At 45.0% G+C, this 19,010-nt stretch overlaps 1 protein-coding gene across 2 annotated transcripts in view; it reads right to left on the reverse strand.

Annotated features, from left to right (window-relative positions):
• Positions 1-19,010, reverse strand: part of COL15A1 (collagen type XV alpha 1 chain) — a 904,466-nt gene that overhangs the window by 252,231 nt on the left and 633,225 nt on the right. For both annotated transcript variants that reach the window (XM_073678442.1, XM_073678441.1), the window contains exon 34: positions 17,499-17,643. In XM_073678442.1, the coding sequence (XP_073534543.1) occupies positions 17,499-17,643 (145 nt within the window). The remainder of the gene's footprint in view (positions 1-17,498; positions 17,644-19,010) is intronic.

Genomic DNA, 19,010 nt, shown 5'->3' on the forward strand with positions numbered 1-19,010 from the left:
GATCGCACCAATCAGAGTACCTGACCGGGAGGTGACCGGGTGGTGACCGGCCTGTGACATGGCTGTCACCACCTTATCAACCCCCTGTGATAGCCCTGCAGCTCCTCACACTTGGTGAGGATTTCTGCAGAACGGTCACACTGCTGATCTCTCTGTGCTGGGCCTTGTGGTGTCACAGCACCTGTGACACCACAAGACCTTCTCTTACCTGCTCCAGGCTCCGGTCTCCAGGCTCTTGCTCGGGTCTGCAGCTCCTGCTCAGGTCTGCTGCTGATCCTGCTCCAGAGCTTGCTCCTGCTGCTGATCCTACTGCTGCTGAAAGAAGAACAGATAAGACTTTGGTAAGTCCATCTCTGATCTGCCCTCATCCACCCCAATCCCCCTCTACCACCTTCCCTCTTTTTACCCCTCTCCCCACCCCAATCCCCCCAGTTTTTTTTATTTTTGTGCGTCCTGCAGCAGCTGAGCGCTGACCAGTGACTACGTCACTGATCAACGTCCATGTTCGCTGCTTTTCAGGACTTTATTTTGTCCCTGTCAATTCCCCCCCCCCCCCCATTTTGCACCACCTCCGTGCGTGCATCCAACAGCCGCCGAGTATTGATCGGTGACGCAAAACACCGATCAGCACTCGTCACTTTTTTTTTTCACTAACCTTTTTTCTTTTCTATAGGGTGGTCGCGCTGTCCGATTGTGCGCCGTGCTGGGCCTTGCTACAGAAGTCATCTTACAGAAGACAACTGAAAGATGGCATTTGAAAGACGGCATCTGAAAGACGACAACTGTAAGTAGGATTTTTTTATCCCTCCTCATCCACCCCAATCCCCCTCTCCCCATTCCCATCCCCCTTTCAGCCACCAAGTGCTGATCATTACTTGATCGGCCAAGCGCTTATCAGTGACAACAGATCACTGATCCGCACTCGTGCTCGCTGTTTTACACAGCTTCGTCCTTTACACCACATCCACGTGCACACCCAGCAGCCGCCGAGTGTTGATCGGTGACATAGTTCACCGATCCGCACTCGTGCTCGCTGTTTGCACAACTTATGGTTTTTACTTTTTTTTCAGAAAACACACACGCACCACATACATAACAAAAAAATGTCCCGCTCATCCCAAACTCGCCATTCAGCGGAGGAGGCATATGCTTTCCTTGCCTCCGACATTGACAGCGAGGGAGAAGATCCCACATTTCTTTATTTTACCGACTCCTTGTCGTCTTCCTCCTCCTCATCTTCCTCCGCAGGTGCTGCTGGACCGCCATGCAGTCGTCCCAGGAAAGAATATGAACCGGCGCCCCCCACTACTGACCCCATATGGACCTCGCCCCCCGAAAATTATGAGCCACTGATTCTCAATTTCGTGGCGGACTAATTTGTATGCTTATCAATTTTTGGAACAAAACCCCTCTTCATCATTTCCTAACTGGTCTCCTGTAGACGCAGTAGAAATGCTGAAGTTTTGGGGCTTGGTCCTTCATATGGGGATCCTGAAGAAGCCAGAAGTTTGGTAATACTGGAGTGTTGACATTTTGTATAACACTCCAGTGTTCCGAATGGTCATGTCCCGGACATGTTTTGAGGCCATCCACAAGTTGTTGCATTACAACAATAATGCAAGGTATCCTGCACGCGATGACCCGAACTTTGATCGTCTTTTCAAAGTTTGGCCGGTCATCGAGCACTTTAACAACAAGTTTGCTGAAGTGTACGTGCCCCAAAGGGACATCTCCGTGGATGATTACTTAATCCATTTTAAAAGGTGGCTTGGATTCTGGCAGTACCTGCTCAGTAAAAGGGCCAGGTACAGAATCAAGCTGTATAAACTTTGTGAGAATACCTCAGGGTACACTCACAAGTTTAGAGTTTACAAAGGGAAGGATTCCTGGATTGAACCCCCTCAATGCCCCCCCCCCCATTCTGGGAGCGAGTGGGAAAATTGTGTGGGATTTGGTGCACCTACTGCTGGATAAAGGTTATCACCTGTACGTGGATAACTTTTATAAAAGTGTCCCTCTCTTCAAGTTCCTTTCTGCGCGAGGTACCGCAGCCTACAGTACGGTCTGCAAAAATCAGAGAGGCCTCCCAAAGATGCTAATTGGGCAGCTGTTCAGAAGGGGTGAGAGCAAAGCCCAATGTAGCAACCACATTTTGGTGGTTAAGTACAAGGACAAGAGGGATGTCCTTTTCTTGACCTCCTTACATGGCAGCACCCTCGGCACTGTACGAGGTTCCACTACACAGGTCGTCAAACCAGACTGTGTAGTGTGGTACAACAAGTACATGGGGGGAGTTGATCTCTCTGATCAAGTCCTCCAGCCGTACAGTGCTTTGAGAAAGGCCAAGGTGTGGTACAAGAAGTTGGCCGTGCACATTGTACAGATGGCAATGCACAACGCTTTCCTTCTGTCACAATGTGCAGGCCAGTCTTCTACGTCATATCTTCATTTCCAGGAGGTAGTTATCAAGGCCCTGATATTTGGCAGTGGTGACAGAGCGGGCCTCAGTACTTCCGTAACTGAAGGACCTCAAATTGTACCAGGCCAGCATTTCCCAGGGGAGGTCCCTCAAACAGGAAAAAAAGGCAAGTCACAAAAGAGGTGACCAGTGTGCTCCAAAAGGGGAATACGCAAGGACACCACTTACCAATGCGACACCTGCCCTGACAAACCTGGCCTGTGCATGAAAGAATGCTTCAGAAGGTACCATACTTCCATGCACTACTAAATTAATTTCTGACGTATGATAACCTGACGAACACTACACAACTGACGTAGTGTTCATCAGGTTGTCCTACGTCAGTTGTGTAGTGTTCGTCAGGTTGTCCTATACAACTGACGTATGACACTACATTATAAGATTCACAATTCAGGTATCGGTTCCAAAAAGGGGGGCACTTGTTGGGAATTTCCACTGTTTAGGCCCATCAGGGGCTCTGAGAACGTGACATGACGCCCACAGACCATTCCATCAAAGTCTGCATTCCAAATCGTCACAGATTTTGAGGTCCACTTTCTCCTGTTACCCTTGTGAAAATATTTTTTTTTAACATTTTTGTGGAAAAAATGTTTTGTTTTTTTATTTTCACAAGTCAACATTATAATTTTCTGTGAAGCACCTTGGGGTTCAAGGTGCTCACAACACATCTAGATAAATTCAATGGGAGGTCTAGTTTCAAAAAGAGGGCACTTGTTGGGCATTTCCACTGTTTAGGCACATCAGGGACTCTGCAAACGCGATATGACGCCCACAGACCATTCCATCAAAGTCAGCATTCCAAAGTGTCACTCCTTCCCTTCCGAGCCCTGCCATGAGCCCAAACAATGGCTTTCCCCCACATATGGTGTATCAGCGTACTCAGAAGAAATTGCACAACAACTTTTGGCATCCAATTTCATCTGTTACCCTTGTGAAAATAAAAAAATTGGGGTCTAAAGTAAAATTTTAGTGAATAAAGTTAAATGTTCATTTTTTCCTTTCACGTTCAATTAATTGGTGTGAGGCACATGAAGGGTTAATAAACTTCTTGAATGTGGTTTTGAGCACCTTGAGGGGTGCAGTTTTTAGAATGGTGTCACTTTTGGGTATTTTTTGTCATATATACCCCTCAAAGTGACTTCAAATGTGATGTGGTCCCTAAAAAAAAATGGTTTTGTAAATTTTGTTGGAAAAATGAGAAATTGCTGGTCAACTTTTAACCCTTATAGCTCCCTAATAAAAAAAAAAAAATTGGTTCCAAAAGTGTGCTGATGTAAAGTAGACATGTGGGAAATGCTATTTATTAACTATTTTGTGTGACATATCTCTCTGATTTAAGGACATAACAATTCAAATTTTGAAAATTGCAAAATTTTCGCCAAATTTCCATTTTTTTCACAAATAAACGCAAGTGATATCGAAGAAATTTTACCACAATCATGAAGTACAATATGTCACAAAAAAACAGAATTAATGGGATCCGTTTAACCGTTCCAGAGTAATTACCTCATCAAGTGACAGTGGTCAGAATTGTAAAAATTGGCCTGGTCATTAATAGAGATGAGCGTTGTTCTACTCGAACTGTTCGCCAATCTCAAATTCGAGCTGTTTTGGGCGGTGTTCGAGCCGTTCGGCGAACACGAACAATTTGAGAAAAATTCGGCTGTTCGAGGTTATGTTCGATAACTGTTCGTGCACCAAAATCATAACTGGATTTTTTCTCAGTAATGATGAAAATTAATGTTAATACGCAGTTTGAGTGTACAGCGGGGTGGGGGGAGGGGCAGGGGATGGATCTCTGCAGGAACAATGAAGATCTCCATTTTTTTTTCTCTTTCCCGCATTTGCAGTGGGGAGGTGCAATCTGTCAGCCTATCAGCAGTGCACACACGGAGCGAAGTGCTTTTTTTCACACAAGCAAGGGCATGTGTCATTGGCAGTGTATGTCACATGTCCTTGCCCTATAAGACCAAGCCATTTTCCCCGTCGCCACCATTTTCTCACTGCTGCAGCTGCGTGTTAGACGGCACCGCTGTTGCTGTGTGCGCTATACCTTGTTAATTTCAAGCCAATTTTCGCACAAATATACAGATAGCTTGGGAGTAGGGAATAGTTGTGATTGCAGTCCTTTTAAGGACTAGGTTACAGCATTTCCTACGACTTTTATCAGGGAGGTCTGTGCTCTTAAATAGATAGATTGTGGGAGTAAAGACTAATTGTAATTGGAGTCCTTTTCAGGACTAGGTTACATGAGTTCCTATCAGTTTTTGCCAGGCAGGTCTGTGCCAGTGCTGTGCAAGTTTTTTTCACAGCATTTGGCTGAATCTAGCAAAGCTAATCCTTTTTGGCCTATTGCAGAGTGTGTTAGTCAGTGGAGTAGCCTATCTGTGTTGCAAGATATAACACCTGTGTACAGAATACCAATTTTTTTACTGCACCTAGTGAAGTAAAATCTTTTGGGCATAGCATCATTCTATTAGTCCATCTATACTGACCTCCATCAGGTTGCAAACTGAATATAATTTTTTTCTGCATCTAGCTCTGAAAAAATATTTGGCCTTCTAGCAGTGTGTGGGACTTGGTCTATTAGTCCATCTATACTGACCTCCATCAGGTTGCAAATTAAAAATAATTTTTTTCTTCATTTAGCTCTGAAAAAATATTTGGGCTTCTAGCAGTGTGTGGGACTTGTTCTATTAGTCCTTCTATACTGACCTCCAGCAGGTTGCAAATTGAATATAATTTTTTTCTGCATCTAGCTCTGAAAAAATAGTTGGGCTTCTAGCGGTGTGTGGGACTTGGTCTATTAGTCCATCTATACTGACCTCCATCAGGTTGCAAATTAAAAATAATTTTTTTCTGCATCTAGCTCTGAAAAAATATTTGGGCTTCTAGCAGTGTGTGGGACTTGGTCTATTAGTCCATCTATACTGACCTCCATCAGGTTGCAAATTAAAAATAATTTTTTTCTTCATTTAGCTCTGAAAAAATATTTGGGCTTCTAGCAGTGTGTGGGACTTGTTCTATTAGTCCTTCTATACTGACCTCCAGCAGGTTGCAAATTGAATATAATTTTTTTCTGCATCTAGCTCTGAAAAAATAGTTGGGCTTCTAGCGGTGTGTGGGACTTGGTCTATTAGTCCATCTATACTGACCTCCATCAGGTTGCAAATTAAAAATAATTTTTTTCTGCATCTAGCTCTGAAAAAATATTTGGGCTTCTAGCAGTGTGTGGGACTTGGTCTATTAGTCCATCTATACTGACCTCCATCAGGTTGCAAATTAAAAATATTTTTTTTCTGCATCTAGCTCTGAAAAAATATTTGGGCTTCTAGCGGTGTGTGGGACTTGGTCTATTAGTCCATCTATACTGACCTCCATCAGGTTGCAAATTAAAAATAATTTTTTTCTGCATCTAGCTCTGAAAAAATATTTGGGCTTCTAGCAGTGTGTGGGACTTGGTCTATTAGTCCATCTATACTGACCTCCATCAGGTTGCAAATTAAAAATAATTTTTTTCTGCATCTAGCTCTGAAAAAATATTTGGGCTTCTAGCAGTGTGTGGGACTTGGTCTATTAGTCCATCTATACTGACCTCCATCAGGTTGCAAATTAAAAATAATTTTTTTCTGCATCTAGCTCTGAAAAAATATTTGGGCTTCTAGCAGTGTGTGGGACTTGGTCTATTAGTCCATCTATACTGACCTCCATCAGGTTGCAAATTAAAAATAATTTTTTTCTTCATTTAGCTCTGAAAAAATATTTGGGCTTCTAGCAGTGTGTGGGACTTGTTCTATTAGTCCTTCTATACTGACCTCCAGCAGGTTGCAAATTGAATATAATTTTTTTCTGCATCTAGCTCTGAAAAAATAGTTGGGCTTCTAGCGGTGTGTGGGACTTGGTCTATTAGTCCATCTATACTGACCTCCATCAGGTTGCAAATTAAAAATAATTTTTTTCTGCATCTAGCTCTGAAAAAATATTTGGGCTTCTAGCAGTGTGTGGGACTTGGTCTATTAGTCCATCTATACTGACCTCCATCAGGTTGCAAATTAAAAATAATTTTTATCTGCATCTACAGTACCTCTGAAAAAATATTTGGGCTTCTAGCAGTGTGTGGGACTATTTGTATTAGTCCATCTATACTGACCTCCATCAGGTTGCAAATTCAAAATAATTTTTTTCTGCATCTAACCCAGCCAATAGTTTTGGCCTAATACCACAGTTTGGCCACTCAGCTCTGCTCGGTTACCATCCATTGTTTTTTTGTGCAAACAACTCCAGAGTTGTGAATTAGTTAACCACCAAAATGAGTGGAAAAAGGCCTGCTGCTGGTGGAAAGGGGAATAGGCGTGTTGGGAAGGGGAAAAAAGGTTGTGTCCGTGGGGTAGGTGTTAAAGCAACAGTAACATCTGCAGAAGAAAGACCATCTTCCAGCCAAACTAAAATGTCTACTTCTTTTAGCGGACAATGTGATAAGATCCCTTTCTTACGGCCACGCCAATCGCTACAAATTCCAGATGAGGCACAAAAACAGCAGGTGCTTCAACGGATATCAAGTGCTCCTTTAAGTGGGCTCTCCTCCACATCAACTTCAACATCACAAATACTCCAGTCCTCAAAGGTGTCACCCCAATCGCACTTGCTTCCTCACAGCTCCCAAATCTCCAGCTGCCCGTCTGAGTATGAGGTAGAACAGATGGTTTAGTCTGCAGAGCTGTTTACTCATACTATAGCCTGGGAATCAGAGGTCGACTCCAGCGCTTCTGTGAATCCAGACGAGGAAATGATCTGCACTGATACCCAGAATCTTTATGAGTCGGATCCAGGACCAGACGCAGAAGGTTCTGACCATAATGTAGACCCTCATTCCCAAACTGTAACTCCTGTTGGTGGAGACAATGAGGAAGACGATGATAAGACTCAAATACCTGATTGGAGCGACAACTTTAGTTTTTTGTCAGGGCAGGAACAGGTTGGCTCTGAGGACGACGGGTGTGATAACGCACAGGGTGATGATGATGAGGTCGGAGATCCCACTTACTGTCAACCCACAGTCAGCCAAGAGATGAGGTCAGCAGAGGAGGTGGAGGAAGATGCTAGTGACGACGAGGTCAGGTTGCGCCTTCCTGGACAGAGACGTAGTACTGGAAGCACGTCAACAACTGCATCCTCAAACACAACTCTGCCTCTCACCACAAGTCGTGGTGGCTCTTCAGGTCGCATGGGTGCTAAGCCTTGCATAGCCTGGGCATTTTTTCAGATCGATAAAGATGACCCAACTCGTGTTATCTGTAACATTTGTCAGCAAAAGCTAAGTAGAGGCCAAAAAATACATAGTTTGAGTACTTCATGCATGAACCGGCACATGGACATGAAGCATAAGTTGCAGTGGGAAGCTCAGTGTGCTACAATGCGGCCTAGCCGGCCGGGCCAATCACCGTCTGCCATATCTTGTGCATCCGCGGCCTCTTCATCCTCTGTGACTGGGGGGACAGCAGTCACACCTGTTTTGGGGCGCAGACCTGCCACCTCTTTACCCGCAACAGCCAGCGTGATTGGCAGGTCATCATTTTCTTTGGAGGTGGTAACACCAGCTGGTGTTGAGCGCTGTCCGACATCGATAGCACCACCTTTGGATCAAGGCAACCTAACATGTCCGCCTGCATCTTCCTCACAGACCGGCAGTTTGCCGGGGACACCCTTATCAACCCCGTCTAAGCACAATAGCCAGCCCTCGGTCCCTCAGATGTGGACAAGTAAAAGACCATTTCCTCCTAGCCATGAGAAAGCTAAGAGGTTGAATTTCACCATCTGCAAGCTCTTGGCTACAGAAATGCTGCCTTTCCGCCTGGTGGACACAGAGGATTTTCGAGACCTTATGTCCGTCGCAGTGCCCCAGTACCAGATGCCCAGTCGGCACTACTTCTCAAAGAAAGGTGTGCCTGCGCTCCACCAGCATGTCGCACACAACATCACCGCTTCTTTGAGAAACTCTGTGTGTGACAGGGTGCATTTCACCACAGACACTTGGACGAGTAGGCATGGACAGGGGCGTTACATGTCGCTGACTGGGCACTGGGTAACTATGGTGACAGCAGGACAAGGGGCTGCTGTCCAAGTCTTGCCGTCCCCACGAGTTGTGCGTCAATCCTCTTTATGTCAAAGTTCCTCCACTGCTTCTGCCTCCTCAACCTCCTCTCGGTCTTCCACCTGCACCCAAAGCCTGTCTGGTCATGCCACAAGCTTTCTAACTGCGCAGAAGGGATCCTGCACACCTCCTTACTATGCTGGCAGTAGGGCTCAACGTCTTCAGGCGGTTTTTACATTGAAATGTCTGGGAAATGTGAGTCACACAGCTGAGGAGTTGTGGTCAGCTCTGGAGAACCAATTTCATGAATGGTTGTCTCCACTGGACCTGAAACCAGGGAAGGCCGTGTGCGACAATGCTGCAAACCTGGGTGCGGCCCTTCGCCGGGGCAATGTCACACACGTGCCTTGTATGGCTCACGTGTTGAACCTGGTTGTCCAGCAATTTTTAGCCCACTATCCCAGACTAGATGGCCTTCTGCAGAGGGCACGGTCGCTGTGTGCTCACTTCCGCCGTTCGCATCCCGCAGCTCAGCGACTTACATCTCTACAGAAGTCGTTGGGCCTGCCACTTCACCGGCTAAAATGCGATGTGCCTACCCGGTGGAATTCAACTCTGCACATGTTGCAGCGACTGTGGCAGCACCGACAAGCCCTGGTGCAATACGTTCTGACGTATAGCCTGGGCCAACGAGATTCAGAGGTGGGGCAAATCACGCTGGAGGAGTGGTCTCAGATCAGGGACCTATGCACCCTTCTGCACAGTTTTGAAATGGCGACGAAGATGTTTAGTGCTGACGATGCCATTATCAGCATGACTATTCCGGTGATTTACATGCTGGAGCACATGTTAAACAGAATTCGGAGTAAGGTGGTGGCACAAGAGGAGGTGGAGGAAGTAGAGGAGGAGGAGTTGTATGCGGAAGGGCTAACATCTGCAAGGTCCAGACGGTCGGCAGCACCAAGGCGGCAGGCATGTGAGGGTGGGGGAGATGGTTTTACCAGGGCGCATGGTAGCAGCCAAACTAGTGAGGAAGGTGCAGGAGCCCAGGAAGAAGTGGAGGACGAACTGATGGAAGACTCATCAGATGAGGGAGACCTTGATCACATTTCTGTTGTGCGAGGTTGGGGGGAGAGGACAGAGGAAGGAAGCATGATTGTTACCTCGCCACCAACACAACAGGGACTTGGTGCTCCTGGATGCGCAACACACATGAGTGCCTTCTTGCTGCACTACCTGCAACATGACCCTCGAATTGTGAGAATTAGAAATAATCCTGACTACTGGGTTGCCACACTGTTAGATCCCCGGTACAAAAGTAAATTTGCAGAAATTATTCCTGCCATAGAAAGGGATGCACGCATGCAGGAGTATCAGCAGAGACTGTTGCAGAATCTTACATGTGCTTTTCCACAAAATACCAGTGGTGTGGTGCACGTAGTGAATCTCACAGTTCCAACTTGCCAACCGTGGGACCGTCAAGTGATCAGCACTCAAACCGTAACAGAACCACAGTATCTGCTGGTAACATCAATTTTGCGGAATCATTTCACCACTTTTTTAGCCCATCCTTTGCAAGGCCACAGGAGACAAGAAGTCTGACATATAGTCAACGCCTAGAGACGATGGTACAGGAGTATCTCCAAGTAAACATTGAAGCCACGACTGTGTCACTGGACCCTTGCTCTTTTTGGGCTTCCAATCTGGATAAATGGCCGGAGCTAGCCACTTACGCCTTGGAGATCTTGTCATGCCCCGCAGCCAGCGTTCTGTCTGAACGTGTGTTCAGCGCTGCTGGTGGTGTGCTGACAGATAAGCGCACGCGGCTCTCCACTGATAATGTAGACAGACTCACGTTCATAAAGATGAACAAATCATGGATCCGAAACGACTTTTCTACCCCTGTGTCATCCTGGGGAGAGTAAAAGCTTGATGATTGGTTAAAATCACCCTACCAACCGTTTTAAGCTTTCAAATTACTAATCATGTTTATCTGTATCTTGACTGGAAAATAATTTGGGCTTTGTAGCAGTGTGCAGCACTGATCGTATTAGGCCATCTATACTAAAGCTTCACCAGATTTAAAATTAAAAATAATTTTTAGCTGCATCTAGCCCGGAAAATAATTTTGGGGCTCCGAGATGCGCAAGGCACATAAGTGCCTTCTTGCTGCACTACCTGCAGCATGACCCTCATATTGTCAGAATTCGAAGTAATCATGACTACTGGGTTGCCACACTCTTAGATCCCCCAAACTTTTCGATCAACCTTTTCATTTTAATAAAGACCAAAAAAATGGTCATTTTTGAAATTATAAGCATTAGCAGGTTGTTAGAAACTGAAATCAAACAGTTTTCAACTCAAAACTTTATTCTAGGTGATGTTACATTTTCACATAGGACCCCTTGTTCGAAAGGAGCTTCTGAACTCTCTCGTCCATTGAATTTGTCAGGTTTTGGATGGTTTCTGCTTCAACTGTTTTGCATGAGGACAGAATACCCTCCCAGAGCTGTTGCTTAGATGTGAACTGCCTCCCGCCATCATAGACACTCCTTTTAATGATGCTCCAAAGGTTCTGAATGGGGTAGAGGTCAGGGGAGCATGGGGGTCACACCATAAGTTTGTCCCCTTTTATGCCCATATCAGCCAGAGATGCAGATGTTTTATGTGCAGCATGAGATGGTGCATTATCATGCAGAAAAATGATCTTGCTGTGAAATACACGGTTCTTCTTCTTGAACCATGGCAGGAAGTGCTGTTTGAGAAAATCCACATACATTATGGAGTTCATCTTTAGCGCCTTCAGGGATCCTAAAGGGGCCGACAATCTCTCTCCCCATGATTCCAGCCCAAAACATTACTCCACCTCCTCCTTGTTGGCGCTGTAGCCGTGTTTGCGTGGGGTGTCCATCAACCAGCCATCCTCCACTCCATCCATCTGGACCATCGAGCGCTGCACGGCACTCATCCGTGAACAAAACAGTTTTGAAATCAGTCTTCATGTAATGTTTGGCCCACTGGAGCCGTTTCTGCTTGTGTGAAGTGGATAGAGGAGGTCGACAGGATGGCGCATGCACAGCTGCAAACCTCTGAAGGACCCTGCATCTTGTTGTTCGGGGGACGTTGGAGGCACAAGCAGCTTCAAAAACTTGTCTGCTGCTATGACAAGGCTTTTTTGCCGCTGCTCTTTCAACCTGACGTAATTGCCTGTAGGAAAGAGTCCTCAATTTGCCCTTATCAGCACGCACACGTGTGTACTGTGAATCAGCTACATACTTCTTGATTGCCAAGACACTTCATCCTGATCATCGCACAATGTTGATTGTAGTCATGCCTTGACCTAAACACTCCACAATTTGTTGCTTCTCAGCAGCCGACACATCCTTTTTCTTTCCCATTTTGGCAGAAAATGTAGGCTGCTTAATAATGTGAGAGAGCCTTCTTAAGTAGTCTTGCCTTTCATTGGACACACCTGCCAAACTAATTAGCACAGGTGTCTGCAATTGCTTACAGTGATATAAAGAGCCCTGACACACATCACCATCAATGAGTTTAACTGACAAACAAACAAATTCTTCCCTTATCACTCCTAAACACTTTTTGTATAATAATTTGGAACGCGGTGTACATGTGCTTTTCCACAAAACACCAGTGGTTCACGTAGTGAATCTTACAGTTCTAACTTGCCAACCGTGGTCTGTTTGGAGTTGTTCAATAAAGGGCCCAAAATTAAGATAACATAGATGGGAGAGGTCTCTATGAATAGGAATTCCTAAGTATTTGATACCCTGTGAGGGCCAGGCAAAGGGAAAGTTGGACTGGATGGAATCCTATATGGATTTGGGGAGGGAGACATCGAGGGCCTCAGACTTCGCTGCATTGATTTTAAAATTTTACCATGTAACAAAGTGATCTATTTCAGTCATAACAGCATGGATGGATATATGTGATTGAGTGATATATACTAGGACATCATCAGCAAATAGAGAGCACTTGTACTCGGTTCCTCCCACCTCAATCCACCTAATATTGGGGTTATGGCGAATGGATGAGAGCAGGTGCTCCGTCACTAGGATGTATAAGAGAGGGGACAGAGGACATCACTGCCTTGTCCCATTGGTGATTGTGAAAGGTGATGAAAATGTTCTGACGCACCCCCTGGGCCTTGGGACACCCGGAGCCGGACCCTTTTTGGTGGATGCTGGTGGTTGTAGTCTTCGTGGCGGCGACCCAGTTCCGTGGCTCAGGGCGGTCAAACCAGTGGCGGAACTATTTATGTGGTTTTCATGTTTAAATGTCCGACTACGCCACCCGTGGATTGCGGTCAGAGTGAACCGCCGCTACAGGGCAGACCACTGAGGCTGGTGTTGTGGGTGCAGCAGAGCGTAGCATAACTCCCCACGGGAGGAGTATAGCCTCAGGGCAGTGTATGCGGAGGATGGGGGTGATGGTGCAGGGCAGCAGCAGTAACGACACGGAGTCAGTGATGCAGTTCAGGGCCTTTACTCACAGTTCTTATTATCCAGACCACGTCTGCAGGTAACGGCTGCCCACGTCGTACTGTGCTCACCAGGTGAGGGGCTCAGACAACTCCCAGATAACTTTGGAGCACTTCACAGGACCCCCTTTGTGTGTCCTTTGTCTGGCCTTTCTTACCAACACTTCTGTCCGGCTGCCTCGGGCCTCCTCTTGGTAAACTTGGCGCCAGTTTCCCTGACCCTATGTGGTGCCTTCCTAGCGGGTGTAGCGAGGGGCTGCGCCACATAAAATGTCAGAGCCTCCGGTTTCTAGCTGAGGGTCGTTTCCTGCCTCCACTAGTTCGGGGACCGGTCTCCCCCTTTGGCCTGACCCCTCCACGCAGGTGGATTCGGGCGTGCGGTGGCGACTCGCCCGTCCGCACCCCTGGGATCCCTTCATTCCTCGTTCCTGGAGCCTTCTCCGCTCCTCTTCCTTCCTTCTCCCTCTTCCAGGCCTGGGCCTCTGTTACTAGGCCCGCCTCCGGAGCAGAGCTCATGCAGAGCCCCTGCTCCCTGCCACTTCTGCTCAGACTTCTCTGCACTGAACTAAGATGGTGCCCACCTTTTATACTCCCTTCTCAATGCACCCAGGAACTGCTTCCTCCCTGCTCCTGCACTACAGGGTTCCCCTTCCTCAGTGTTCCCTCCCCCCACTCCAGCCAGGGACAGGGACTGTCGTGCCCATCTCAGGGGCATATTGGTCGCCCTGCCCCACGGCAATGTGGTGTAATGCATGCAGGTGTCGGGTCCTGATCCACACTCCATCCTTACCTGAGAGTGAGATATCACACCTCTGGGTGAGGTGCAATACGTCTGTAGCAACCGAGCCCTCAGGGTGCTACAGTTCCATTTATCTTCAGCCTAGGTGACGTATTGCGATACAGGGCCGTGATTTTGGCTATAAAAGGGTCCCCTAGACCCCTACCCCAAGCTTTTTAAGAGAATCATATATGGCGTGCCAGGAGACTCTATGGAATGCTTTCTCAGCATCCAACGAGAGTATCTAATTACAAATTTTTAACTGCATCTAGCCCAGGAAATACTTTGTGCCTAGTAGCAGTGTCTGCTAGTGAGCGGATTATCCCGGCTGTTAAGCAAGCTGCACCACCTGTAGTTTAGACACTTAATTTTTTCAAAGGAAATGCTTCGGGGCCATGGGATACTTAGTGAAGAGCATCAGGAGGCACCCCAAGGCATAGGGGCTGGGACTGGCAGTAGGATGCCTTGCGGTGGACAGCCGAGCTCGATCCTTATAAAAGCTTTTTAACTGCAGCAGCTTTAGTGGACGCTACTGGAGCTGGAATTACCGCGGCTGCTGGCATGAGACTTGCCCTCCAATAGATCCTTGTAAATGGATTTAAAGTGTATTCATTCAAATTAGAGAGACAATTTAAATTAAAAAGCTTAGAGCTGCCTCCACCACAGGGGGGCTCGCTCGACCCACCAGCGGACAGGCACCAGTATTGGGAGAGGGGGGCTGGCCGTCAGGGTTCACCGCGGCTCTGGCACAAACCCGGCGACACGGAGGTGGCACGGGCAGGAGCGGACTGGCCGTGTCGGCTTCTCACTTTTTGGATTTTAGAAGGGCATGACATGCCTATATCTGTGTCTCCCCCTCCTTTTACTCCTCCACCTCTTTTATTTTCGCATGACTATATGTACTTGTCACTTTTCCATGTGTTAGTTATGTCTTCTGAGCAGTTTGTCAGCTTTTGGACACCTTTGAAGGTGTTTTCTATGTGTTTCTATGTGTTTTTGTTTGCCTGCCATTGGTTTTAACGGTGTTCGAAGGTGTTCGACGAACAGTTCGACGAACAGTTCGGCGAACACACGGGTGTTCGACGAACCGAACCGAACTCGAACACTACGGGGGTGGCTCAACACTAGTCATTAACATGCAAACCACCCTACGGGGTAAAGGAGTTAATGATGTTGCAACTCGCAACTGCTCTTCCAGGTTTATTTCAAGCAGTCTGGAGCATAGTCAACTTTTTTCAATCATAAGATTTGAAAACAACTGCTTGGAGCAGTAAGTTGTTCCGAACACAGGTGCTTACAATCTATGAGGAAATAGGGGAGACATGAAAAGGTGGATGGTAGCAATTGCTTGTATTGTATGGTCAGCCATCAATGTAAAAAAAAAGTGTAATCACATAGTGCATATTGTTTATAGAACTCAAACAGTGAGTGGTGTGCTGTATTTACCACACATGATACACTGAGATGGCTGTATCAACATCACATAAGAGAAAATGAGACTGCTGTATCTAAATCACATAGAAGACAATGAGACTGCAGTATACATCACATAGGATAGACTGAGACTGCTGTATTTATATCACATAGGATACTGTCACAGGTGTGTCAGAGGTTACAGACAGTCGCCCTGCAGTTGGTTGCAGGAGATCTCTACGTTTGGCATTGCAGACAGCTTCTTAGATAAGAGGCTGTCTTTAGGACCGAGTGGCTCCTCCCTATTGCTAATTAGCTCTCTGGTCTGGGTGTATATATACCTGGTGTGTCTGAGAGGGACTCGCCGGCTATACTCATTTCTAGTACTTTGTCCTCTCTGGAGCTTGAGGCTGTGTGCATATTTGGAGTCTTCTAAAAGCTAAGCAATTTTGCCTCTGTGTTGCACTAACACCTGGCGTGACAGACACACAGGACACAACGGATAACCTGAGACTCTGCAGTATACATCACACATGCTGTATACATTTTATAGGGCACTGAGATTCTGCAGTATACATCACATAGGATATACTGAGACTGCAAAGCACATCACATCGGATATACTGAGACTGAAGTATACATCACATCGGGTACACTGAGACTGGAATATACATCACATCGGATACACTGAGACTGCAATATACATCACATAGGATACAGTTTGACTCTGCAGTGCACATCACATAAGAAACATTGAGACTCTGTAGTAGTCATCACATAGGATACACAGATAAACTGGGACTGGATATATCACATAGGAGACACTGAGGCTCTGCAGGGTACATCCCATTGGATACCCCAACACTGGTGTATACTTCACATAGGAGACACTGAGACATTATAGTATACATCACATAGGATAAACTGAGACTGTTGTACATAGATCACATAGGATACACTGAAGCTTCTGTATACATCATATAGGATGCACCGAGATTGTTGTATATATAACACATAGGATACACTGAGACTGCTGTATATACATGACATACGATACACTAAGACTCTTCTGCATACACAGCATATCACATTAAATTAGAGAAAAAAGGGCCAGCAGTCAAAAAAAACCAAGGCTGGTGACCAAAGCACCTCGGCCCAACAGAAATCTGCCCCACAGCCAGGAGCCAGAAAACATGAAATCTCTTAAAATTATGTACAGAGAAGCAGCAATTATTGGGTTCTTTAAGAATTACTGCATGCGGCCCATCTGGACCCAAAGCCTTGTTCATTTCAGTTTTATTTACCTTTGTTTGAGCCATATCTACATTTACCCAACTGAGTATTATTAGATGACCTATTAAGAGCACTGGCATCAAGTACATCGGCCTCATTTACTTCTTACAACACATAACGCTAAAAAATTAATTTAGCAATTCTTAATAATTCTGCGTTTGCTTGAACTTCAGCAGAGTTGCTAGCCATTATTTAGGGAACCCACATGTGTAGATCTTATTTATTTTTATTAATATATAATTATATATTTAAAGAATGTCTTTGGACCTGTCTTGCTTTCCTTGGCTATTTGCCATTCATTTTGTACTCTAGCTGATTTAATTACTTTTTTCACAAAACCTATTCAGCTCTTTGTACTTTTTAAATGCTACAGCTGACCTATCAGATTTATATCTTCTAAATGCTCTTTTTTGTCATAAACATCCTTGCTAACTGTAGGCGTAAGCCAAGTGAAGTTTAATTTTTGTTGCTTATACTTGTTAACTTACAGGCTTATTCACAGTCATTATGAATCAACTATGTAGTATGATCCTGCAGTCAAATTCTCTTCTATCTGTCCTTTTCTTCTGGCTAAACTACCAACTGTACATTAGCTCAATGTAGGTGACAAATAGAAAAAAAAAGACTGATAGATGGTAGTGTTTCATTATATGGAATTTTTTGTTGTTGTCACCATTGAAATGTAAAGTCTGAGTAGTAGGTATAAAAATCTAGAAAAATAAAATAGATTTTTTTAAATGAAAGGCTATTGCCAAATTGAACAAAATTTTATGTTTTGATGCACTGGACATAAAGCAAAACTATCTCAAAAGGAAAACTGTCTTAAAGAATGTTAGTGTATTTTTGAAACATAGATATTTATCTCTACACTTTAAGTTAAATTACTTTTGGGCAAAAAAATATATAAAAGTAATAATCAGCATAAATTATAATGTAGTTTACCAACCTGAACCATATATTGATGATGGACCTGGTGGCCCAGGAGGACCTGGATTTCCAGCTGGACCCATTAAACCATATCCAGGAGGTCCAGGAAGTCCTGGCACTCCAGGATGACCTGGAGGACCAATAACAGTATCTCCTTTTGAACCCTATAGGAAAATACAAGTGGTAATATATACAATGTTAAGAAAATAACATATAAATATATTTGTATAAATGTAGCAAAAGTGTTATGCTAAAACCTTGTGCTCAAAGGAGCTGTCCACTACCTGGATAACCACTTTTTAAAATAAGTTCTCCCAAAGGTAAAATAAAAATGATATATACTTACCTCCTACATCTGCGCCATTCCAGTAATGATGGCATTGGGTCTCCTGGGCCTGAGACTATTGAGCTGCTGCACACTTACTACTTCTGCTCTTCAGAGAGAAGTGAGTGCACAGCAGCCCAACAGCGGTCGCTGATTGACTTGACAAGTGGGATACATTTTCAAGTTAGCCCCAGGAGACCCAGCAACAACATCACTGGAATGACGCAAGTGTAAAAGGTCTTATTTTTATTTTCCAAAGGGGAGTACTTATTTTAAAACTGTACCTGTACAACCCCTTGAACCATACCTAGAAATAGTCACATTGGTAATAACTTTTCCCACATACTGTGAAGCAATCTAATTTCTGTACTTTAAAATATTTATTAAACGGGGTTGTCCAAGTTTGGGGTGAATATCTGCAGTGACTGTATGTGACTGCAGACTTTGGAATCCTCACAGCATGCTCAGGACATGCTGTCAGGATTCTCCGTTGATGGTGGCGACAGTGAGCATTCAGGTGAACATAAGAATGCGATTTATATATGCAGTCATGTCCCGGCTACATGTGCACGGCCTCACTCAATTCACTTGTACTGAGCAAGGCAGCGCATGTCTAGTCGAAATGTGGTTAGAAGTATGCAAATCGAATACATGTGGTCACGTGACTGACCAGTCTTGCCGCCGGCACTGGAGAATCCTGACTGCATGCGGGGTGCATGCTGTATGGATTCAAACGTCTGCAGTTACAGAGAGTAACTACAGACTTCCATACCAAGCACAGACAACCCCTTTAAGTGCAATAAGAAAACAGGAATCTAACAATAAAATAAATTTAACACGTGTGGTAGAGCTTTTTTTATGGACTGGTTTATATGTGGACTTAAATAATTAAATGGATTATTTTGCCGACCCTCTGTTTATGGATTTGTCTTTTTTGCAGACTATTAGGCCAAGTTTCCACAATGAGTATCTGGTACGTTTTGATGCTGTGTATTTTTGCTGTGCAAAAAGCGTATTGCAGTTCCAGCAAACTGAATGGGATTTATAGAAATCTCATGCCATGAAATTAGGAAAATCCACAGGTAAAAAATGAATATGCATTTTTAGTGCATTTTCACATTAAAAATGCATGTAATCTACACTTGACCTTATCACTAAAGTTTTATCAATCAAGGTAAGGTCTCCTTCACAAAGCCCGTATAAAAC

Source organism: Phyllobates terribilis, unplaced genomic scaffold (genome assembly GCF_046119375.1).
Source record: "Phyllobates terribilis strain yellow unplaced genomic scaffold, ASM4611937v1 Scaffold_4__5_contigs__length_816908805, whole genome shotgun sequence".
NCBI lineage: Eukaryota > Metazoa > Chordata > Amphibia > Anura > Dendrobatidae > Phyllobates > Phyllobates terribilis.